The 24833-nt window shown below is 51.7% G+C and overlaps 1 protein-coding gene across 1 annotated transcript in view; it reads left to right on the forward strand.

Annotated features, from left to right (window-relative positions):
• Positions 1 to 20878, forward strand: part of LOC144792123 (uncharacterized) — a 219945-nt gene extending 199067 nt beyond the window's left edge. Inside the window, exons 14-18 of the mRNA XM_078666998.1 lie at positions 14844 to 14968; positions 15864 to 16049; positions 18156 to 18281; positions 19306 to 19417; positions 19499 to 20878. Coding sequence (XP_078523124.1) covers positions 14844 to 14968; positions 15864 to 16049; positions 18156 to 18281; positions 19306 to 19417; positions 19499 to 19581 — 632 coding nt within the window. The 3' untranslated portion in view covers positions 19582 to 20878. The remainder of the gene's footprint in view (positions 1 to 14843; positions 14969 to 15863; positions 16050 to 18155; positions 18282 to 19305; positions 19418 to 19498) is intronic.
• Positions 20879 to 24833: the final 3955 nt, after the last annotated feature.

Below are 24833 nucleotides of genomic sequence, written 5' to 3' on the forward strand. Positions count from 1 at the left end.
GTCGCCTTTCTAACATTGGTGGCAAGCGACGGGATACGAGCCCGCGCAAATCGTACAGCGAGTAACACGTCACTACTGACAGAGACCCACAGCCACGATGACTACTAAGGAAGCCGGAACGACTGCAGAATTCCAGAAAGACCTGTTAGAGGAGTATACCCATAAAGAACTTAAACAATTTTGCAAAGACTTGGGTATCGCTACCACCGGACTAAGCACAAAGGATGATTTCAAAGAAGCGCTGCAAACCTGGGTGGAGACCAGAGAGACCCCACCCCAAACGAACGATGACATTGTCCGAGAAGTACCCGTGAGTACCGTCATAGCCCCCATAGAGGAAAGAACCGCCAACAGGGACCCGGGCCTCTCCCCCGAAGACGCCCGGGAGCGAGAGAGGAGTCGGCTCCATGAACTAGAGCTCGCCCGACTCCGGCTGGACGGAGAACTCCAATTAGCAGAAAAGAAAATGGCCCTCGAGCAACTGCGATTAGAGGGAGATCTGGAAGAGAGGCGGCGGCAAAGAGAATTGGAAGAAAAAAAACTCGCATACGAACACGAGCATGGCCTCAAAGAACTCGAAATCAAAGCCAAACTCGAAGAGGCTGGCGCCACGGTAACCCGGAACCCCCCACCTCCTGCCGACCCAAAGGTCCACATCCCGAAGGATATCGTCAAGGAGTACTACAAGAATGACGATATCCAGCAATGGTTCAAGGCGTACGAAGTTGCCATGACCGCGCACCGCATTCCGCGAAAAGACTGGGGTGCCGGCTTATGGGGGAGATTCGTCAGCGAAGGAAGAGACACCCTGCTGGAGCTGGCCGACGACGTAATGTCCTCCTATGACCACATGAAGGACGCCCTGCTTGTCCGGTATGGCCTCACTCCCGAGATGTACCGGCAGAGATTCAGAGACTGCAAGAAAATCCCCGGTACCACGTGGGTCGAGTACGTGAACTTTTATAGCAGGGCCCTGGAAGGATGGATAAAGGGCAGCAAAGTGTCCACCTACGAGCAGCTGTTCGACCTCATCGTTTGGGAGCACCTCTCCAACAACTGCTTTGTCGAGCTCAGACAGCATCTACTCGACAGCAAGCTAACCGAGCCCCGGAAACTCGCCGTCGAGGCGGATCGATGGGTGAGCACCCGGGTCCCCCGAACACCGATAGGAGAAACCGGTCAGGGCGGCCGGGGGCACCCCCGCCAGCGGGGAGGCGGAGGAGGACAGAACCAGAGCCGAAGCTTCCCGCCGGCATCGGGCCGGGGCCCCCCTCCAGGGTCCCCCCCGAATAACACTTCGCCGTCCCTGAAGAGGGACCCCCCAGCACGGCCAGGGCCCCACCCGAACATTACTTGCCACAGATGCCAGCGGACCGGACACTATGCCAGTGACCCCCTCTGCCCCATGAACCAGCGTCCCGGCACCACTGGGCCTCCGACCCGCCAGTTCGCTGCGGCAGCTCTGGGAGAAGAGGGAGAAGAAGACGTAGAGGTCTACGAGGAAGGTCAAATCGAGTATGAACCGGCCGCCATGGCCCTAGCCTGCCTGGGCAATAGAGACCTGGTCCCCCAGGCCCCGCTACCGAGCAACACTCGAAAATACCGTCAGTGGGTCCACATCAATGGACGACGGACCGAAGCCCTCCGAGACACGGGAGCCAGTGTGACGGCCGTCCGCTGCCACTTGGTGACCCCCGAACAGATCATCCCGAACGTACGCTGCCCCGTGAGGGCCGCCGACAACTCCGAAACTCTATGCCAGATGGCCAGAATTCCCTTCGAATGGGGGGGGGGTGTCGGGCACCCTCAAGGTGACCGTCCGGGACGACGCCCCCGTGGACTGCCTCCTTGGAAACGACCTCGAGAGCTCTCCCTGGGCCCAAGTCGAGCGGAGAGAGCACCTAGGAATGATGGGATTACCAGAGTGGGTCTGTGCGACGACCCGATCCATGGCGGCCCGAGCCCCGGCAGCGACCGAGGCCGCCCCGACCGAAGAGCCGGAGTGGCCCGAGCCACCACCCCCTGCCATCCATGAAGAACGCGACGCCGAGACCAGGCCCTCGGAGCCCGGAAACCACCCCGAGCTCAGCGACATCCCCGAACTCGCCCAATGGCGCCAAGAGGGTGGGCCCACCCGAGAACAGTTTCGGCAGGAACAGAAGACCTGCCCTTCCCTCGAGGGGACCCGCCAACAAGCCGCTGCCCAAGCTACCGGGGACACCTCAGGGTCCCACTGGGTCTACTGGGACCACGACCTCCTATATAATGAACAGAAAATTGCCGAGCTGGGGGCCAGCCGAGTGCTAGTGGTTCCCCTACGATTCAGAGACTTCCTGTTGAACCTGGCGCACGATGTGCCCCTCGCAGGGCACCTGGGGCAGGACAAAACTTACAGCCGCCTGGTGACCCATTTCTACTGGCCCAAAATGCGCACTGATGTACATAACCACTGCCGCACCTGCCCGACATGCCAAGCCAGCGGAAAGAGCGGGGGGAAGGTGAAGGCCCCGCTCCAACCTTTTCCAGTGGTGACCACCCCCTTCGAGCGAGTGGGAATAGACATTGTGGGGCCCCTGGACCCTCAAACCTCGCAAGGGCATCGCTTCATACTTGTCCTGGTGGACCACGCCACCCGCTATCCTGAGGCCATCCCCCTCAGAACCATCACCGCTCCCGTGGTGGGGCGAGCCTTGATGGGGATCTTCTCCCGAGTAGGATTCCCCCGGGAAGTCGTGAGCGATCGGGGCACAAACTTTATATCTAAGTATATGCGGTCCCTGTGGCAACAGTGCGGGGTCACATACAAGTTCACCACCCCGTATCATCCCCAAGGGAATGGACTTGTGGAGCGGTTCAACCGGACACTCAAGGGAATGATCCAGGGCCTAGAAGAGCCACTACGACGCAAATGGGATGTCCTGCTGCCCTGCCTCCTGTTTGCCTATCGGGAGGTACCACAGAAATCCCTGGGGTTCAGCCCCTTTGAACTCTTGTACGGACACCCTGTCCGAGGTCCGCTCAGCCTGGTCAAAGAAGGCTGGGAAACTACCGTCCAAGGCGCACCACCGGATGTCTACCGGTACCTCCTGACCCTCCGAAACCAGACTCGGAAGTTCCGGGCCCTTGCAGAGGCGAACCTGGAGGCCAGTCAGGAGGACATGAAACGCTGGTACGACCAGCACTCCTCCTCCATCGAGTTCGAGCCGGGCCAGCGGGTCTGGGTCATGTCCCCGGTCGAACCATGTGCCCTCCAGGACAAATGGTCGGGGCCCTTCAAGGTGATCGAGCGCAAGAGCCCCGTCACCTACCTCGTGGATATGGAGTCTCCCCGGAACCCCCTCCGGGTTCTGCACGCCAACCGGCTCAAACCTCATTTTGCCCGCACAGAACTGAGCCTGCTACTCGCTACCGACGATGGGACCGAAGACGACTCCGAGCCCTTGCCCGACCTCCTAAAGTGCACTGAGACGGACGGCTCCGTCGAAGGGATCTCTCTCTCCCCCGACCTGACCCCCGCACAGCGCCGAGACTGTCAAGAACTGTTGGGACAATTCACAGATCTGTTCTCCCTCACCCCCGGGGTTACCTCATGGTGTGTCCACGATGTCGACACCGGGGACAGTCAGCCAGTACGACACCGGGCCTACCGGGTCCCCGACCGAGTTCGGGCCTGCATCCAGACGGAAGTCACCAAGATGCTGGCCCTGGGGGTAGTCAAACCCTCCGACAGTCCCTGGGCCAGCCCAGTGGTCCTGGTCCCCAAGGCCGCCGCACCGGGCACCCCGCCAGAACTCCGGTTTTGCGTCGACTACCGGGGGCTGAATGCTGTTACGAGAACCGACGCACATCCCATCCCCCGGGCCGATGAACTGATCGACCGCCTGGGGGCCGCCAAGTACCTCAGTACCTGGGGCGCTAGAGAGCGCACTTGCTGAATGGCCGCACTTACGTGAGGCTCCAGCTGCCTGGCATAACGATCCTTCATTTATCCTGTTTTTCTTGCGCGCACCTGCCCGAAAATCCCCACGGAGGGGCGGCGGGCCACTCTCCACAATCGGTGCAAGTTCTGTGCAGCTGCTCCATTGTGCCCCGGAGATATGAGCTGCGGAGCCCCCCGGCTGGCACGAGCTTTGCTGAGACGGGGCTTGCGGCCGGCGCCTGGACGTGCGCGAGCCCGGGGATCCACACGAGGCAGGTAGGCCTCTGACACTGCGTAGGAGGCGCGGCCGGCGGAGGCGCTGGGTCTCCCGAAGGACGGCTGCTGTATAATTTTAGTGAGGCACACTACTTATTCCACGTGGGGAGAGACGGTGTGAGCCTCCCACGGGACTCGTGCTCCTAAGCCTTCTAAGATTGCATTTCTGAGCGCTCTGTTTTGGCGCCATTGTGAACCGGCTGCACACGTTGGTGGGGGTCGGCGCTGCCACGGGACTGCTAGCCAGACCACTTTCAAGCCTCGGACACTGCCTGTGCTGGGATCCTGGTGAGCAGCCGACCCGGTTGCGGGACCTGACTCCTCTCCTCTAAGCGCTACGCCCCTGGCTGAGTGGCCTGCGCTGTAGCGTTGGTGCTTTCTCCTCCTGACCTGCACTCCTATTCGCTGCTGACAGCCTCGCTGGGGATTGCTGTGCCGGCCGCATTGACTAGCGCCTTGGCTGCCGACCACACATTACAGGGCCACATAGTGAGAGTGCACTGTCCCTCTTTCCACTTCCCCTTTGGCGGCAGTGCAAACAACGCAAGGTGCAGTGGGCTCCCATTCCGTGCGGACAGAATGGGCAAGCCTGACAGTCGCCAACCCAAGCTGCAATTTGACAATTCGGCACAGAAAAAGACGTCGCGACACACGGGGGACGCGGCGCCACCCAGGAGCCCGATTGCGGGGGCCTCGACATCGGCCCCGCCGACCCCAGATATGGCCACCATGCTGCAAGAGATGCGCCAGGGCTTCACGACGGTGGTTGACAAAGTAGACCGGCTGACATCTAGGATGGATGGAATAGTCCAGAAAATGGACGTACATGAAGAGCGCATAACCGAGGCGGAACGCAGGATCTCGGTGTCTGATGACTTGACTGCAGCGCATGACGCTCGCCTGGCCAGGATGGACAATGTGCTGAGAGTGATTGCCGCCAAGAACGAGGAGTTGGAGGCGAGGAGCCGGCGGAACAACGTTCGCGTCACAGGAATTCCCGAATCGACCAACACTGGGAGGATGGAGCATTACATTGAGAAACTGCTGACGGCGACGGTGGGGGCAGACGCGCTCTCGAGCCAATTTATTGTGGAACGTGCACATCGGTCCCTTGGTCCTTAGCCCAAACCCGGAGCCCCGCCGCGACCCATCATAGCGCGCCTGCTCAACTACCGGGATCGAGACGCTGCACTCAGGGCTGCCAGAGCGAACCAGAACCTAACATACGACGGCGTGCCCTTCTCCATTTACCCGGATTTTACCCCGGTGGTCCAGGAACAGCGACGGAAATTTCTTGCGGTCAAAAGGAAGTTACGAGACTTAAACATTGACTATGCTCTCCTGTACCCAGCCAAACTACGAGTTACACATCAGGGAACGCAACACTTCTTTCTTAACCCGCAGCAGGTTGAGGACTACCTTAAAACATTGCCCAAACGGCCCAGGAGAGCTGCGGACGCTGCGGACTTGAATGCATCTGATGTTGAGTAGGCCGCTGCTGGCATGCTCAGACTACGCTTCTTGCATTTCAATGATTTGCCTTCACCTCCCTCGTTGAGGAGAGGAACTCATTCTACTTGGTGGTGGCTGCGGCCGCCTCTGGGGTGCCACGGACAGGTGTTGGACTGCAGGTGGTAATGTATGCCAGGCCCCCACCCCCTTATTCCCTCTCTGCTCCGGATGGAGACTCCAAGGGTGGACTTGTACAGAGTGGGATAGCAGGGGGGGGTGGTTCGTGCACCTCTGATGACCTCCACTGGGTGTTCCCCAATGACTTTTCCTTGGATTCATGTTTTTTGGATGGTTTTTAGTATTTTTTTTGTCTGTGGGTGGGGGGCGGGACTAAGGTACTGGCTGGTTGGGGTGGCTTCAGTGGGTGGGGGGTGGTGGGGTACTTATTGGAAAACTCGAGCTTGCACTAGGCGAGATGAGGCTCCTGTTAGAGGAGCTGGTGACATTAGAACTGTGTGGGTTTGTATTGAGGTATGTTTGTCCTTTTTCCGGCTGCGGCTGGCTGTTGAGACTGTTGGGTGGGGGGTGGGGTGGGTGCACGTTTGGGAAGGTTGTTGGGTTTCCAGTTTTGACATGTGCGTGATATGGTCTGAACTCTGTTTGCTGTCCTTTGGGAGGCTTCTTGGACAACACTGGGGGTTGTGGGGGTGGGATGGGTGGTTTGTGCATTCTATGTGGCTGGGGGGGGCACGGGAGGTGGAGGCGCTTCGTTGCTGTTCCATTCTGCTATCACGGGGGGTGTCATTGACCTGAGCCAATTGGCCAATAACATGTCGTTTACTGTAGATTGGGTAGTTGTTTCCACACTCTATTCTTGCTGTTATTCATCTCACCTCCTACATGGCTGATACACGCCTGAATGTTGTAACTTGGAATGTGCGAGGGCTGGGGGACCATAGGAAGAGGAGACACATATTGAGGTACCTTGATCGCCATAGCATCCACATTGCTTTCCTTCAGGAAACGCATTTTGCACCCCACAGAGCATGCGCATTTGGGAATAGATGGGCCTCTCACTCGGTATTCGCCAACTACTCCTCGTATGCAAGAGGTACTGCCATCCTAGTTAAAAGATCCACACCATTTCAGCTGGTGGGCTCTAGGGCTGATCCACAGGGGAGGTACTGTTTGTTATGGGGCAGGCTGGGGCATATGTCAGTGACGCTAGCATGTTGCTATGGACCCAACTCGGATGACCCACACTTCTTCACATCCTTATGGGCTGCGATAGTTGAGACGGGGCCACACCACCTCATTTGGGGGGGGGATTTTAATGTGACCCTTCAACCCCCTCTGGACAGGTCACACCCTGCCCCACACCACTATACTAATGGGCGAGAAGTCCTTAGTGCGACCATTGCCGATAACAATCTCATTGATGCCTCGCGCTCACACTACGGGACAAAACAGGAGGGTACACACTTTACGGCGCAGGCTAAGTCGTGGGCACGGCTCGACTACTTCCTCTTAACCTCACAACTATACACGGCGCTTACACACGCGTCACACCTCCCTAGGACGTATTCTGACCACTCCCCTGTGCTTATTACATTGGCCGGCTCTGAGCTGGGCCCCCCAGTAACAGCGTGGCGTATGCAACCCTCTATGCTGCTGGACTCGGTATTCCAGGAAGAGCTCCGAGATGAATGTCTTGATTTCTTTCAGCGTAATAAAGACTCTGTCCAGGACGTTGAAACCATTTGGGATGCCTTCAAAGCCACGCTCCGGGGCTTGTGTATTTCAAAAGGCTCGGGGGTACTCAAGAGTATACTGGCTAAATTGCGCTCTATCGAAGATGACCTGCGCAGTGCCGAGGCCCGCCTTAGGTCTAATCCTGATAATGCTACCCTTGCTACCATTCGTGTGAAGTTGTCGGAGTTCTCCGAGGAGGCTGCTCGAGAGGTTAGATTTAGGAACAAGTACTGGGTGGCCAGGCGACATGGTGAGGGCGAGAGGCCTGGGAAGGCCCTGGCGGCGACGGTCAAACTGATGCGATCGCCGACGGTCATACTAGAACTTGAAACGGCTGAGGGGTTGGTACTCAGGGACACTACCCACATCCTGAATGAATTTGTACAGCATTACAGTACGCTATACACCTCTAACGGTACGGGTGGACTCACACTCGACGACTATCTGACTGATGTCTCTTTAGGGTGGTTGAGCGATGCGCAGCAACAATTCTTGAGCGCCCCCTTTGAGCTGGATGAGGTCAGGGAGGCTATCATGGGCATGAAGTCGGGTAAGGCCACTGGATTAGATGGTATACCCATTGAGTTCTACAAGACATTCATTGACTTCATGGCGCCAGTGCTGCGGGAGGTTTATGAGGATGCATTGGAGGTGGGACACCTACCGGCCTCCATGAGAATTGCTCTTATTACGTCGCTGCTTAAGCCTGGCAAACCCGCCTCTAGTTGCGATTCCTACCGACCGTTGTCCCTGCTAAATTGTGACGTTAAAATTCTTGCGAAGCTGGTCGCAACACGCATCAGCCTCCTCCTACCGACCCTGATACTTCCTGATCAGGCCGGGTTTGTGCCTGGCAGGGCGACGTCCCACAATCTCCGTACTTTTTTTTCTGTGTATGATTCCGTTCATGAGGACCTCCCTATGGCGGCTATTTTTTTGGACGCCACAAAGGCGTTCGATTCGCTCGAATGGGATTATGTGTTCGGGGTTCTTGAGCGAATGGGGTTCCCGAGTGTGTTTATATCCTGGATTAGGTTACTATATACCCAGCCGGAGGCCAGAGTCCTTATAAATGGGAAATTGTCGTCGGCCTTCCCGATTTCCAGAGGGACGAGGCAGGGCTGTCCCCTGTCCCCCCTCCTCTTCGCCATAGCCACTGAGCCACTGGCTGCCAAATTGAGGCAGAAGCACCGGGATAGTGCACTGCGTTGTTATCAGAGACAGTTACTCGTCTCAATGTATGCGGACGACATCACCCTTTATGTTCGCCACCCTAGCGATAACCTACATCTCATTCTAAGGGAGTTCATACGATTTGGTGTCCTTTCGGGGATTCAGATTAACTGGAGGAAGTCATGTATCTTCCCTCTTACTGCTTCGACATGCCCGTTTTCGCTGGAGTTCCCACTTGCATGGTGCTCAGGAGATTTCAAATACCTGGGCATACATGTAGAAAAGAACAGAGAGGAGCTGATTCGTGCCAATTATGGCACTGTAATGGACAAGATGCGAGACAATATATCTAGATGGATCACGCTCCCCCTCTCCATGGCGGGGCGTGCCTCATTGATCAAAATGGTCATACTCCCTCAGTTACTATACCTTTTTCTGAACATTCCATTTCACCCCGGTTCCCATTTCTTTCGGTTACTGCGTTCGGAATTGCTTCGCCTGGTATGGGGTGGTAAGTCACCCAGACTCAAGTGGGATATTCTAATCCGACCATTCTCCCAGGGGGGTTTCGGAATCCCAGACTTTGAGCTTTATTACCGAGCTGCTCAGGCCCATTATGCGTATTTCTGGATACGCCAGCAGAGGTATATGCCGCAATTAGCGGCCGAACACTGGTTGGCCCATCCGATCCCCATTGAAGGTGCCCTCTACACTCGGGTTGAGGGTAGAGACAAGACTCCTTCAACGGTGTCGAGCACGGTGACGGCGTGGCACTCCATTGTTACTATCCTTGACTTGGATTTTCTTTATGCCCCGAGACTGCCGTTATCCTATCACCCGCAACTGCCACTCCTGCACGAGGCTGGCTTTCAAAAACTGCTTAGGAAACTAAACATTAATACATGGGGAGACCTATATCTGGAAGGCGTCTTCAGGACTAGAGATCAGTTTTACGGGACCACACAACCCACGCCTCTTGACGTGTTTTACTATGTCAGACTCCGGCACGGGCTACAAGCCATCACGCCTGACTTCCCTTGTGAGCCCTCGACGCTTCCTCCCCTGCAAAATATGTTGCTTCTTGACAACCCTATTAAACTAGTGTCCACACTATATAAATCTGTCAGGGCTAACATGGCCTATACTGATCTGCCCGCTAGGCGTAAATGGGAACAGGATCTGGCCTTCACCCTCACAGACACTCAATGGGATTTTTGCCTGCTACAAACCGAGCGCATATCCTCCAACAGCCGTTATAGGATAATTCATTATAAATTCCTGCACAGGCTATATCACACTCCAGCGCGCCTCCATAGGTTCCAGCTTAGGCCTACTGATACATGTGACAGGTGTGGGGCCCCGGGGGCGGATTTCCTTCACCTTGCCTGGGGGTGTGCCGCGGTGAACTTGTACTGGACTCAGGTTTTTACGGCACTATCCAAAATGTTACACATGCAGATTGATCCATCCCCGTTGGTAGCGCTTCTGGGGTATGTTGCACCTCTCCAGGCGGCTCACCGTAAATATGTGGCGCTGGCTATGCTTCTGGCTAAACGCAAGGTGGCCTGTAGATGGGGGAGGGGAAGGGCGCCCAAATTTAAGGACTGGATGAGTGACATGGTGTACTGCCAGGAGCAATTACATACTTATTCCGAACTACTGCCGCCCACTTCTAGGCCTACTGACATCTGGGCCCCGTTGCAATGTTATTTGGGTACTGACCCGCTAGAGGGAGATAACGTTTGAAGTTGTGATATTGAAATATTGAGTGGTGTTGTTTCTTGCTCTCACTTTGGCGCTCCTGGCCTGATGTATCTGACATGCTGTGTGAGCTGCTCCTTGCCCCCCCCCCCCCCTCCCCGCATCCTCCCTCTTTGTGTCCCCCCGGTCTCCCTGTTCTGATGTTTTCTTTATGTGAGGCCCCGGTCTCCGGGGCATCCTCCCGCAAGTCTCGAACGGCCTCCTACCTCTGATAATATGACCCGCCTCGCAATTGGCTTGTGGTTCTGTGGCTCTCCTGACCACACACCCCTCAAGATTGGGTATGCCCGTTGTGCCTGCCCCCCCCCCTCCCTCCCCCCCCATTCCTACTTGGGTTCGCATGGTTATTGCACATGTTACTGTTCATATTTCGTTTAAGGTAAAATTTGAAAACTTGCAAGACTCTTAGAGCTCGCTGTACTGACGCTGCATTTGCCGCTCTGATTGTACTGATGCCGTGATTGTTATCACACTCTTATACATCTGCTCTGTTATATATGTCTGTGTGCATTGATAGCGGCCGGCCTCCGGGTTGTTGGTGAGACGCTGTGTACTCCTGGCAATGCTAAATAAATGTTTTGCACTTAAAAAAAAAAAAAAAAAAGTGTTAACACTTAAAACATTTAAAAAAAAAAAAAAAAAAAAAAAGTACCTCAGTACCTTCGACCTCACCGCCGGGTATTGGCAGATCGGCCTCACCCCTGGCGCCCAGGAGCGCTCCGCCTTCTCCACACCCGACGGCCACTTCCAGTTCAAGGTGATGCCCTTCGGCATGAAAAACGCCCCGGCCACCTTCCAGAGACTAGTAAACAAAGTACTGGCGGGGCTGGAAGAGTTCAGTGCCGCCTACCTAGACGACATTGCGGTCTACAGCCTCCACTGGGCTGAGCACCTGAAACACCTCTGGGAAGTCCTGACAGCCCTCTGCCGGGCCGGGCTAACTGTGAAGGCCAGCAAATGCCAGATAGGCCAAGGGTCCGTGACCTATCTGGGGCACCAAGTGGGGAGCGGCCAAGTGGCTCCCCTCCAACCCAAGATAGACGCCATCCTAGCCTGGGAACCCCCGGTCAACCAAACCGCCGTCCGAGCCTTCCTGGGGCTCACGGGGTACTACCGGCGTTTTATCAAGAACTATGGGAGCATTGTGGGGCCCCTCACGGAACTGACCTCGAAGAACCGGCCACAAAAAGTGCAGTGGACACCCGCGTGTCAGGTGGCCTTCGAGACCCTGAAAGCAGCCATGTGTACCGCCCCTGTGCTCCAGGCCCCCGACTACAGCCGAGAGTTTGTGGTCCAGACCGACGCCTCGGAACACGGCATCGGGGCGGTCCTATCGCAAATGGACTCCGCGGGAACTGACCATCCTGTGGCCTTCATCAGCCGGCGGCTGCTGGCCCGAGAACAGCGATGGAGCACCATCGAGAGAGAGGCCTTTGCTGTCATGTGGGCCCTCAAGAAACTCAGGCCCTACCTCTTCGGCACCCACTTCCGGGTGCAGACTGACCACCGGCCCCTAAGGTGGCTGATGCACATGCGGGGCGAAAATCCCAAACTGCTGCGATGGTCCATCTCCCTCCAAGGCATGGATTTCACTGTGGAGCATCGCCCTGGCAGTGACCACGCCAACGCTGACGGCCTGTCCCGGTTTTTCCGCCTCGACGAAGAGAGCCCCCAGGAAGATGGGTGACTTTCCCCGCCTTCAGCTGGAGGGGACGTGTGTTGGACACGGCCTCGTGGCGTGGCCCGACCCCGTCCGCATGGAGGGCCCAGGACGACATCGGCCCTCCATTTACCTACTATCGACCCCTCTGACACGCATCTTCACGAACCATCAGCGCGGGCAGCCTCCCCGGCCACCGACAGCACTCCCCCTCCCTGGTACCCGGCGGAACCTGCTCGCCAACGCTGCCAGCCTGGCACCCTGACCAGGCCACCCCTTCCGGCCCGACTCCATCTTGGGACCCCTCACGCCCCGAACACGTGGCCGCAGCCGTCCCGGGGCCGGCTCCGGCGAAGCCCAGACATTGCGGCACCAGGACCCTCCTAGGTGGTAAAGTGGCCACTCGACCAGATCCCGGAGGAGGGGAGTCCCGATGGGCCTTCCACCGCCCCCGGACGCCTGGTATCGATCGCTCTCCAGGCCCCCTGGGCGCTGGCACCACCCCTGCTGGGTGTCTGGACACCTTCATCCCGGCCCCCTCTGACCCCCGGGCGCGAGGGTCCGGACATCAAAGCCCTCCAGTGCTATATCTGGGCCAACCCCGGATCAAGACAGCAGTTGTATCTGGAGTGGAAGCCCTGCTGACCTCGTCGCGGCTGATCCTGATCCGAACTCTTGCACCGGGAACTAACTTCGAGGCCCTGCTGACGCTGTTGCGGCCTGACCAAGCTAAACCACCTTCGAGGCCCTGCTGACGCTGTCGCGGCCTGACCGAGCTGAACCACCTTCGAGGCCCTGCTGACGCTGTCGCGGCCTGACCGAGCTGAACTATCTTCGAGGCCCTGCTGACGCTGTCGCGGCCTGACCGAGCTGAACTATCTTCGAGGCCCTGCTGACGTTGTCGCGGCCTGACCCAACTGAACTATCTTCGAGGCCCTGCTGACGCTGTCGCGGCCTGACCAAGCTGAACTATCTTCGAGGCCCTGCTGACGCTGTCACGGCCTGACCAAGCTGAACTATCTTCGAGGCCCTGCTGACGCTGTCACGGCCTGACCAAGCTGAACTATCTTCGAGGCCCTGCTGACGCTGTCACGGCCTGAACCCTTGAACTATCCCCGCACCAGTGGGTGCCAAGACTGTCCCGCTACTCCCTTTCCCCGAGACCACGACCCTACGGATCCCTCGATCCTTGCCGCTACCCTGCCAAGAACTTGCTTTGATTACTTACATAAAGATTCTTGTGAATATCCTTCCTGTGTGGTGTCTATCTGTAAGTAGTGTGATTGCTCTGCTGTTACGATTGTAGGCGAGGAGCCTCGCCAAGGAGGCCTCCCTACGGCGCTCGGCCTATTCCACAGGGAAAGGTGGGACTCGGGGCGGACAGTCAGACACCTTCTGTCTCCCCTGGGGTCGCCTTTCTAACACTCTGTGTGACGTAGGACTTAGGTCGACTAGGTCTCTAACGAATATATTAGACTTAATTGTGAGTTCCAGCTAGCTCAGAGGTCACTAGAAACTTTCTTGAATAAACAAGAAGGGATTAGTTTCTGACAACCGCATAAACATGAGAACTTTATTTCCCCAAGATAAAAACGTATCTTCACGGTCGTGGAAACAATGGATAGATATTTTACATTTTACTCAGTCAATCGTGAATGCTTTGTTTCATCAGAGATACAGAGAAATAGAGAGACAGGCGTTTTCAATAAAAGTATTTATTGAACAGTCTTCTTTCTCATGCAGAAGAAATGAACTGCTACAATCGTAATTCTGGCTGCAAAGTATAATGCGTACAGCAAGAAGAGAATTATAAAATAATACTGTAAAGGCATGGTATGGTTTCTAAGCCATAAAGTACATATGTAAATAACAAAGACTAAAAAGTACTCAATTGGTGCTTCTAAAATACGCCTACCCGGATGTACCTAACCTAAGTCTAGTATGATGGAAGAAGTAAGTGAGGTGTAGCATAAGTTTAGTTTCTTTGCCAAGAATCTATCCAAGATTTCTTTTAGGGTCTAATCAGCTCCGTACTTTGGTTTAGAATGAAGGAGGTCTGGTATCTCTGTCTCGGGACTCGATTTCCTAACACCCGGCAAGGGGAACTTGGAAACACTGGAGCTGGATTCTCAGCGAGAGAAAGGCTCTGTCAGTGCGTCAGCTGGAGGGTCGGCTTCCTTCGGCACTTGCTGTAGCGAGCTGCGTCGGGCAAGTAGATAGTCAAACTGCTCCAAAGCACCGTGTGTTTACTAGAGCAAGTGTCGGCATATTTATACCTTAATGGTGCCTGGTTTGACGTAAAGTCGGACATAATAATGTCACCAAAGAACCCCAAGGGAATAGTAGTTCGCCATGATTTCTAAGACAAATCAATATTCAAGAAAGGGGATGTCCCTGACTGCTGAAGCCGAGTTTTCCAAGAAATCGTTGTGGCTTTTTGGAACTAGTGGAAGTAGCCATGCCTGTATTTGGACTGCATGGGCTATGTCTAAATATGGGTATGATTTCTATGCCTATATAACAGCAATGTGAATTGTACCTATATAAGGGCATGAATCAGGAAAGTTTCACTTGGGTCCTAAAAAGCTATACAACAAGGCCAGGTTTGCGGAGGCACCTTCACCACTCTGACAGACAGAGGTCACCTACACTACAATATAGCCCTGAATTGCATTTGCAAAGGGTTCTGTGACTTCCAATTCCAGCAGGCTAAGACTGGGGTGCACTGTTCATGTGTTTGTGGAGTAACAAGGGTGCTGCAGGTCAGACTCTGGTGCATTTCCTAACCATGCTTGTCACTTATTTTCCTTTTCTCTTCCTGTATTCCTGCACTAACAACTTTGCCCTCAGCCCGGGAGTCAGTGGTCTGGGACCTGGAGGAGCGTCACCTGCATGAGAAATATAATTTGTTCAAGGAGCAAGTGAAGGAGCAGCATAGCCAACAACTGCAGCAGCTGTGTAGGCGGCATGACAAGGTGAGGATACAATAATTATAGCATTAACAAGGGAGTGTGGCGGTAAAAATGTTACAAGTTGCTAACCCTACTACTCCAAGGGGCTGCCCAGAATTGATGTAGAGACATATAAAGCCATTCAAGAAGGCTATAGAGACAGAGAGACCAATGAGCGATGGTAGACCCACCCACAGGCCAACAAAGGACTATCAAATATCTGCAGCCATCGAGGAGCTGTGGAGACATTTAGAGGCCCCCGAAGATGCTATTGAGGCACACAGGTGATAGCAAGAAGGGGGGGTCGTCAGAGATGTATATGGGGCATTGAGGGGCTGTAGATACATCTAGATGCCATCAATCGGCACTAGGGATACTTAAACGCCCTTTCAGTGATGTAGAGACGTCCAAGCCCTGTATAGATATACACCGATCACCAAAGGGTTATAAAGAAATTAAGTCAGGGATCATCAGATGGCTTCAGATGCATCCTGAGGCCACCATTGGACCTTAGACTCATGCACCATAGAGGGCTGTAGAATCATCCTTAGAATACCAAGCAGCACTAGACACCTTTGTAGTCCATAGAGGGTCCTGGAGACACTCATAGGACTCAGAGAGCTCTTGTCACTGCCATTCTACACAAAGCTATATCCTAATTCATATCTTAATTTAACACTTTTATTTCTAACAGTGTACACTACTTTACAGGGAATAAAGTGGTCTGCGGCACAGCACATTTAAGCATGCATTAAATTGTGTCACTTCATTAGTATCTCCTAGTTTCACGTTCTACATCTCTTCATTCCCTGCACATCGTTTTAAAACCATATCTGCATTCTTTGAACCTCTTTTTTGATGCTTCACCTAGTTTATCACACATGCATGTCTTTCTGTTCTGTTCTATTCTCTCTCCCAGGAAATAAGAGGGATGGCCCATTTCCAGCAGCAGCTTCTTGAGGAGTTGAAGACCCGCCATGCACAGCAGAGAGGCAACCTGCTCAAGCTGCAGCGCAACGAGTCCAAGATCAGACTCGGCATCTTCAAGCAGAACCTAAAGTGCCAGGACATTCACCCTGCTGAGCAGAGAGAGAGAACCAAGCAGGTACTGTTAAAAGAGGATCCTGAGATGGACACAGACCTGAATAAGAGATTTGGAGATAGAGGCTTCTCTTGGAACTTAGAGATCTGGAGACATAGGGCCTTCTGTTGAGTAGGTGTGAGCTAGTGGGTGCTACATTGAAAGGAGTGAGTGCTTCATCGAAAAAGGGAGCGCTACTAGTGGAAGAGAGAAGACTTAAAGGTTATGACACAGAGTCACCAGGGAATGATGAAGGTGCAAACTGAGAAGGAATGAGGACCTTCCTGGAAGAGAACAAGCTCTTAGGAGAGACTGGAAGGCCACCTGCATAGGGGGAGTGGGTGGAGAAGAGATACCCCTGGAGGAGGGACGTCTATCTGAGTGGCTGCAAGGGCATCTGACTACCAGTTGGTGTTTCTCTTTCATGTATGGGGAGTTATTGTCGCATGCTCCTTTAAAGAACACTACATACGAATGTATTAACAGTTTACAAAAAAGCTACCTCGCCTATCACTTGTTGACTTTATGCTTGTTATTGAACATGTACAGCTACTTCGCTGCCCTTTGACTAAGTTTGTGCTATAGAAATACTGAATACATACATACTCCTGTCTACCTGTATGGATTAACTCAGTTCCATATATGAAGGGTTTCTATTATTGAGGCTTCAAGGGGAGGTGGACATCCCCACTTTGAGTAAACGTAGTGCCTCCAGGGGATGGAAAGGGTGCCATAAGGATCTGAGAAAAGTAGCTACAGGGAGTAGAGTCATTGGAGGATGTTTATGACAAAATAAAGAACCTTTTTGCAGTCTGAGCTGCAAGAAAATCTAGACCAAAGCATTCTGAGCCTTGACGGTGGAAGTGCATCCCTCCTGTGAAGTTAGAAAAACATTTGGACTTCAGTTTGGATTCTGTGTTATGCTTGCAGCTCCAAATACAATATAACTGTAATTCTTTTTCTCTGCGGCTTAGTGTTTTTTGTGACTAAAAATGTGATTGTGGGCAAAGTGTTCTATCTGTCTGACTCCCACATATATTATACTGCCTAGTAATGGCACTGTAACCTCACACATGAAATGAAATGTAGGTTTTTATAGAGCGCATGTATGCTATCGCTTGCTACCATGGAGGGCAACCGGGAATTCAACCAGCCAGTTTAGTACGAGTGAATAACCAGGTTTAGAGTTCTTTCCGGAACTGTAGTAGATTGTTTTGCTTTCTAAGATGCAGGGGCAGGGAATTCCATAGCATGGGGCCAGATGTCGGAAACTTCTACCGCCCCACTTCAAAGTAATTATTACGAGCAGAGACGCCGATGCCGAGCGGAGGCTTCTCTGTGGGGTATAGCTCTTAATGTGTTGGCTGATCTGGAAAGGTCCCGCCCCATGCAGGGTCTTGTGTACGATACACATAGATTTAAATTGGATCCTCGCCAGAATGGGCAGCCAATGCAGTTGTTCCCGGATTACTTGACTTATAGGAATGAATTTAGGGAGTTTTATTAGTAGCCGGGCGGCAGCATTTTGCAGAGTTTGCTGCTTATTTATCACACTCTTTTTGGCTCCAAGGTAGAGTAAATTGTTGGTATACATCATAACACAGCCTTTTCTTGGCTTCTCCTTTTCTAATGTCCCATAGAACTATGGAGCTTGCAGGTCTATATTCACAGTTAATCTTTTAGTTCACATGTTTTCAGTCTTAGAAACCAAGATAAAAGTCAGCAGGAGAGGGTGTTGTCCATCAAATGCGAGGCAATCTAGACTTCCATCCTGAGACAATTCTACTTAATATTCCGTTACTGGAAAGAATAGAGATTTACACCAGAAATAGGGAGAAATAATTCCACGTGTCCCCTTTCCTCTCACTACATACCCCAAAAACATCACAAAAAACTATTTTAATCAATCGCATAGTCTCGCTTTAGCCTCTGAATCACCTTCAATTCTCCCGCCACCTGCCTACCCTCTCCCAGAGTTCTTTAGTAGGAGTTCTTCCACAGGTGCAGATGTAGTACTTTTTTGTTAATCACGCTTTTAGTTAGGAAGCTAGAGTGAATGACGTGGATAACTCTATACTTCTCTCTGTTGTGACAAATTTTATTTGCCCAATCTTTGTAATATTTCTTCAGTTCTTGCTGCAGGAAGACACCCGCCAGAAAGAAGACATGCGGCAGCTGCTGCAGAAGCAAGAGCTGGATCTGCATGAGCTGCAGCAGCACCAGGATTCAAACCTCAGCGAACTTCGGCAGATGCAGGTGAGGCTGGGGGTGGACCACAGTATACATAAGCCATGTGCGACCTGTAAATTAGGGGCACCAGATTACAGGAGAGGTAAGAAGTAAAGGAGACAGGGAGAAAATGGTACCTATGATTCATTGGCAGAAAGTCATGAACATTGGGAAAGAAAAATAAACACAGAGGGGGCTGTTCCTCAAGTAAGGGACAGTACATGCCCTGATAAATGAAACAGCAGGTCCAAACAGTCGGATAATGGGGTATCCGAATGATCAGATCAAAGTGCCATCACACACCTGGTAGGGTGTTGTGCTTCATCATTGGGTGCTCCTCGTTAGGCCGGCGCTACAATGCCTGATGGGCCCCTCACTAGGGGCTCTTTGACGGAGATCTTCTGACCATAAAGCGGTATGATGAGTGCAAGTGAGGGGGTGATATAGGGTGGTGGGTGAAGAGGTGATTTAAAAAGGTCTAAGGGAACCAAGGAGAAGTAGTGGTCCCCTGACTCATTAAAAACAGAGACGCTATCTGAAGTGATAATGAATCCTAATAGCTATAGTGTGTGTAGAGCAAGGTCAACATTTTTCATGCCTAGTGTCAAAATCAGGACCAGGCTTGTTGGGTATTGCATCAGGGCCTATCTGGCAAAGCCTTGTCCTAAGCCCAGCTTGAAGCAAACATAATGGGTGGACAAGCCCACGTTGGCATGGGGCTCCTTCCAATGACGGTGTCACTATTTTATGATTTGGACAAATGGTATGTTTCCATGTATTTTCAGGACTAGGCAGAAGTTGTAGAAAGCATGGTTTCTCTCACATTGGATCCATCATAATTCATAGACTCGCGATGCAGAAAAATGCCCACCCATCAACCCCTGAAAGGATACTTATGTACAGTAGGCCATTTAATTGTTGATTGAGAATGCTGGAAACCAGTTATCACACAGGTTAATGTTTTTTTTGTTTCCAGCCTCTTCCCCTATTGCGTGTACTCTTCTATTGTTTGCATCAGTCTCTGTGAACACAAATTTCTCCTCTTCCTCAGGCAGAGAAGCAGCAGGTGGTGGTGGAGCAGGAGAAGCAGCAGCAGAAAAGGTTGGAGGAGGAACATGCCATTGAACTGCGGGAGTGGATATCAGCGCGTTGCATACAAGGAGGTGATCACACCCTTTCCCTTGTGATCCTGTCACAGCCTATGTCACTCTGTTTTAAAACCTGCTTTTCTTCTCACTCTACAGGCAGAGCCGACCCACGACGGCCGAGTGCAGATCAACAGCCCACAAGTGACCAGCAGCCCATTCCAAATACTTCACCTTCCTGACAACTACTTCAATTTTTGGGCAATGAACACAGATAACCTGGAAATGCGATAATCTCAAACACTCACGGGATCCAGCACCAGCATGAAGTACCAGAGATTAGGTCAGCTGTCCAGGAGCTGGTCAAGTATTTGGTTGGAATGTGGTTCTTACTTGCCTCCTTGCTGCAGCATGGGTTACTCTGCAGAGACATTTGTTTCGAACCATGCAACGTCTACTGTAAGGCACTCTCCTGCTTACCGCAGAAGGCCAAGATGCAGTTGAACGATACTTCATAACGAACATAGTCACTGTATTGTCGCCCCCATCTGTGTTTGGCTGAAAAGCTCAGGTTGTAAGTGTGAGGAGGGCCTTGAGATTTTGAAATTGAACTGTTAAGAGTGCCCACCAGTCCCAAATTCACACTTCATGTCCGTTTTCTGAACTTGGGATCATGACAGGTTTTCTAGTTTAGGAAAGTTAAGTGTGTTAATTCATTCTTCCACTCATTTTTGACTAGCCACAGTTAGCAAAGTTTGGCTAGTGCCTACTTTTTTCTTCATTTCACAAATTCCCACATTTATTTTGCTTTTGGTAATTGCATAAATGAAATATTTCTATCTTAGTGTGCAACACTTAAGTGCTGTTTTGCCCACATCATAAGCTGTGGACAGAAGCACCTTTTAACACCAGCCAAGATACTATCACATTTATGAAGTTCCAACCAAGATAAGAGGCAAACATAACCCATGCCTGTCCTGATTCTACCTCAGAACACTATCAAAGATGCTTTAGTTGCTCTGCAAAGATAATCTGTGACCTCACTGCATAGGTATTGCTTTCCGACAGAACTCACTGCAGATTTATAGTTCCCGACAGAACTCCCTTTAGATTTATAATTTCCCCACAGAAATCACTGTAAATTTATAATTTCCCTACAGAACTCACTGTAGATTTATAAGATTGTATACCCAGGTTCTGAGGGACTCAGGGATACCCCTTTGTGATTAATCATGGGTAATGCTGGGTCCCCCGGGCCGAAAAAGACACAGTGGAATGCGGGCACTGGGCTTGGGATGGGCTCCGCAAATACACTCGACATAGGGATTTATTTGCACCTTCAATGCAGCCCGCAAATAACCCCTCCTTCCCTCCATTGCAAACTACTGGCATGGCACGCCACGCCATGAATTTGGGCATTCACACCAACGCTGACCTCTATCCCAACAACAGCTTTCTCCCGCTCCCTGAGATCGCAACGCCACTCGACAAACTGCTGTACTACCAGATAAGAGCTACCTGCAAAAACACCAACCCTGCATTTCCACTCGCTCTCCAGCCTAACGCCACTCTTGAGTACATTCATTATGCCACATCCCCACGTAAACTTGTCACTTGATTATATGCACATTTATTAACGGCCTCCCCCTTTGACACTGAGCGCGCCCACAAAGCATGGGGGTCCGATCTAGCTGACGGTGTCTCACCAGCGCAGTGGCAGTATTGCTGCAATCAAACTATACGACTCTCCCATAATTACCGGCTGCGATCATCCTCTTTAAATCCTTACACCGGCTCTACGCGCACTCCAACTGCACTACACGAGATGGGTTTGACTGATAGCAATAGATGTGCACGCTGTGCGGCCCCGGACGCGACTTTCACACATTTGGCTCGGACATGCTCCAAGGTTACGGAATTTTGGCAGAAGGTGTGCGCAATCATCAGCGCCATCACCACAGAGCGCATCACTCCTGACCCACTCGTTTGCCTACTGGGCCATGTCAGAGACGTTACTGATGCCAAGGGCAAACTGATCGCAATGCTACTAGTCTTGGCCAATCAATGAGCGGCAATACTCTGAGGCTGAAGACCGGCGCCGCAACCCAAGCACTGGCTAGCAGATGCAGCTCATTGTCAGACACATCTGGGTGAATATTGGGACTTGATGCCCACGGCTAACAGACCACTCGATATATGGGGACCTTTCATCTCCTATCTACAACAAACAGCCAATTCTGGGGAACCCCCTGATGGGTCTCCCGCCCCTGACTCCCATACTACAAAAGCTGGCCCCGACAGAACTGACTCTTAACACTCGACATGTCGCTTGCACACAGTGCACTCAAATCGGCCATACCTCCACACATCAGCAGTATGTTGTTGAGCGGACTGTTTATCTTTTTTCTGATGTAGTCAACTACAGAGTGCATAAGTGTATCATGCCTTAATGCTCAATAACGGTTTTTAACAAATAAAAAAATGATGGGTACTGCTGACAGCAATCTAAATAGGGCCATGCAAGGCATCAAGCAGGAATACTACAACTAAGTGTGTATGGACACAGGGGACACTTACCACCGGTAAGATCACTACTTGTCAGCAGGTTGATAACTCTCAGCCATGTGTTTGGGCCACATTAGTATTTGATCTAGCTACAACCTCTTTCTGACAGGGATGTGATTCATTGAGAAGTAAGAGTAAAGATACATGTTGACTCTGGGCGTTGGAGCAGAGGAGCAAACGTAAGAATTGGGAACTCTTTCCAGTGCATGAAAGTATTTTCCCTCAGAGATATAGGGCCTTCCAATAAAGAAAATATGCATGCCATGGTGTAGAACAAAGTGTTTGCTAACTAGGGTACGTTAAGTGCCCATCTCGCTCCATGTCATCACGGACAGGAGTTCCAGTCCTGAATGTTTCACATAACTATTATTGTCATCAGATGTGCTAGTCTGAGGAGTTCAGTAGAGGCAAAACAAAAGTTCAGAACTGGAAAGTGTCCGGCATTAATGGTCAGTGGCTACCCTGTAGCTGGTAGGAAGAGGTAGGCACTGGTACCACAGGGCCTATGGGCGTAAATTGGAGTGAAGGCAAGTTTTGAAACATGAGACTCCAAAATGTCTGAGCTTAGAGCTCAGTAAGGCATACATTGGAACCTGAGAGGAAGAGGTGCCTACAAAGGAGGGATAGTGTCAACAGGAAGAACACAATATAGTATCTTTACTGACAACAGACGCTGAAAAGGAGCTGGCACACTGATTGAGACCAGATGCAAACAGTTAGTTTACAAAACCGGAGAGCAGTCGATTGGCAACAGGTAGTACAAAGAGGTTATCTTATGGGTGAGGTAGCAGCACCAAATGGCCCAGTAGAGATCACAATATCAGCTAAAAGTAAAACTTTTGCCATGCGTTATGCAGTCTATAAGAATAATGTCGCCCACAAAAGTAAACAAGCATTTGCAATGCAATAATAGGTCTTGCATTTACGCAAGTTTAAGCTATTGGCATTGTAACAATGCCTTTTATTTATGTTTTAAAAACGAATACAAAAATAAAAGGCATTGTTATTTGCAATGTCAATAGCTGAAACTTGCGTAAATGCGAGACCCATTGGATTGCAAATGCTTATAAATAGAGCACGTTATGTATCTGAGCTTGAGCCGATGTTGTGAGGAGGTCTGACACACTGCCTTGATAGAAGTGCCACATGCAGTGCCCTGCAGCGTCCCAAAAGCCCACAAATGATGGGATGCTATTCCCACCTGCACGAAAAGACCCAATACATGGTAAAGTTACATGAGAAGGGGAATCCTACCTCCAGCTCTCTCACATAAAGCACTACATTACAGCGCCGCATTTTGAAAAAAAGACGGGCTCCCGCCTTTCAAACAAAAGTGCAGCACTTGCAGAGCACCCCAAAGTGGAGGAGAGGCAGGTAATCACACCCATATTACTCCCCACCTCTCACTCGCACCCCCAACCACACCAAAAAAATACCACCGAAATGGAGCAATCCTTTCTCTTTTCCTCTGAGCCTGATCCATCTGCACACACTCCGGTGCAGCTACGTCTTACTCTTCTCTCTCTGCCACATTACAACTCGGCTTCCGCTTCTATTCTAGCCAGGGATGGCTGCAGCATGGTAGCCCGGATCCTACCAAAACGAGCCCAAAGGTAGCCCGTAGTGCTACTCCGGGACTGAGGGGCTGGGCCAGGAATTCCCACCTGACCGCCAAAATTAAACAGCCTACGTCCACATCAGAATCAGTGTGCAAAGGCTCCGGACAAGTATGACATTTAAATAAAAACTTTACTCAATCAGTTCATATGAAAATAAATGTCTGTTCTTGCTGCTTTTGGGCAGTCTTCGCGATGACATGAAGTGCAGGTGGATGGTTCATTTGTGTCTCAAGTGACCCACCCCTTGATGTTGAAACAGATGACTAAATAGGGGCGTGGGGAAGACCTGGAATTATCATAGCAATAAATAAACTGGAGAATTGTTGCAAAGTTCTACATTTTGAAAAACAAAACAGATTACGGAGCTATCACAGAAAGAAGAGAGAATTAGCATAAAGAAGGAAGGTTACTCGAGCAGTACATGTATGAATTATGGATCGAGAATGTTGGAGGGGGTGGATAAGCTACACGAATCAGCCATGAACAGGCAGATTGAAAGCGACAGGTGGGAAAAAGTAATCTTAACACTCTATGATACTCTAAATAAGACGGATTGGCAAAAAAATGTTTTCACAAAGTGACAACCTGCCAAATTTCAAAGTGGGTCGCAGATCTGCATGAGTAGCTTTATGTTCACTTCAGATGTTTGCGCGTGCATGTCATGTTGTTAAATAGACCCTAGCACAATCTGGGTGGAGGCGAAGGGACACTAAAGGAACTGGTCGTATAGGGAAAGAAGTTTGATTTAGCCTTAGGGTAGGCGCTCCTTCCAGATGCGCCAGACTCTCGGGAGGCCCAAGGGGCACCCCAATCCGCCGGTTATCACAGCCGCACCCGGGGGCTTTCACCATGAAGACTATGCCCGATCACCTCGCCACTCACGTCCCTTGTTGCTGTATGGCCCCAGGGTAACGAAGCTTTTGCTTCGCAGCCGTCGTCGCAACGGTTTCTCTCTCTCTGCCATGGCCCGGGCCCTTATGTTGTTGTACCTTCAGGAGAGGACGTTTTACAGACACAGGACGCAGGGAGCTCACCCGCCTCCACTACCACACTTATCACAGCGTATGCCGCATCTATCACAGTCTCACCTTCTGCGGCGAAGTTGAAATCTTCGAACATTGCATAACGAACCCTCGCTCCCCCGTACTCACAGCGCCATCGCACACTCGCTGTTCCCCGCTACTCCTGATCATCATTTTGCTTTATCAACACAGAGCTCCTGGGCCAACTCCATCATACCATGTGTCTGCCGTCACTACCCTCACTAGGGCTCCCGCCTGGGATCCCTGTGAGTTTCTTTTTAGACTTTG

Source organism: Lissotriton helveticus, chromosome 11 (genome assembly GCF_964261635.1).
Source record: "Lissotriton helveticus chromosome 11, aLisHel1.1, whole genome shotgun sequence".
Classification (NCBI taxonomy): Eukaryota; Metazoa; Chordata; class Amphibia; order Caudata; family Salamandridae; genus Lissotriton; species Lissotriton helveticus.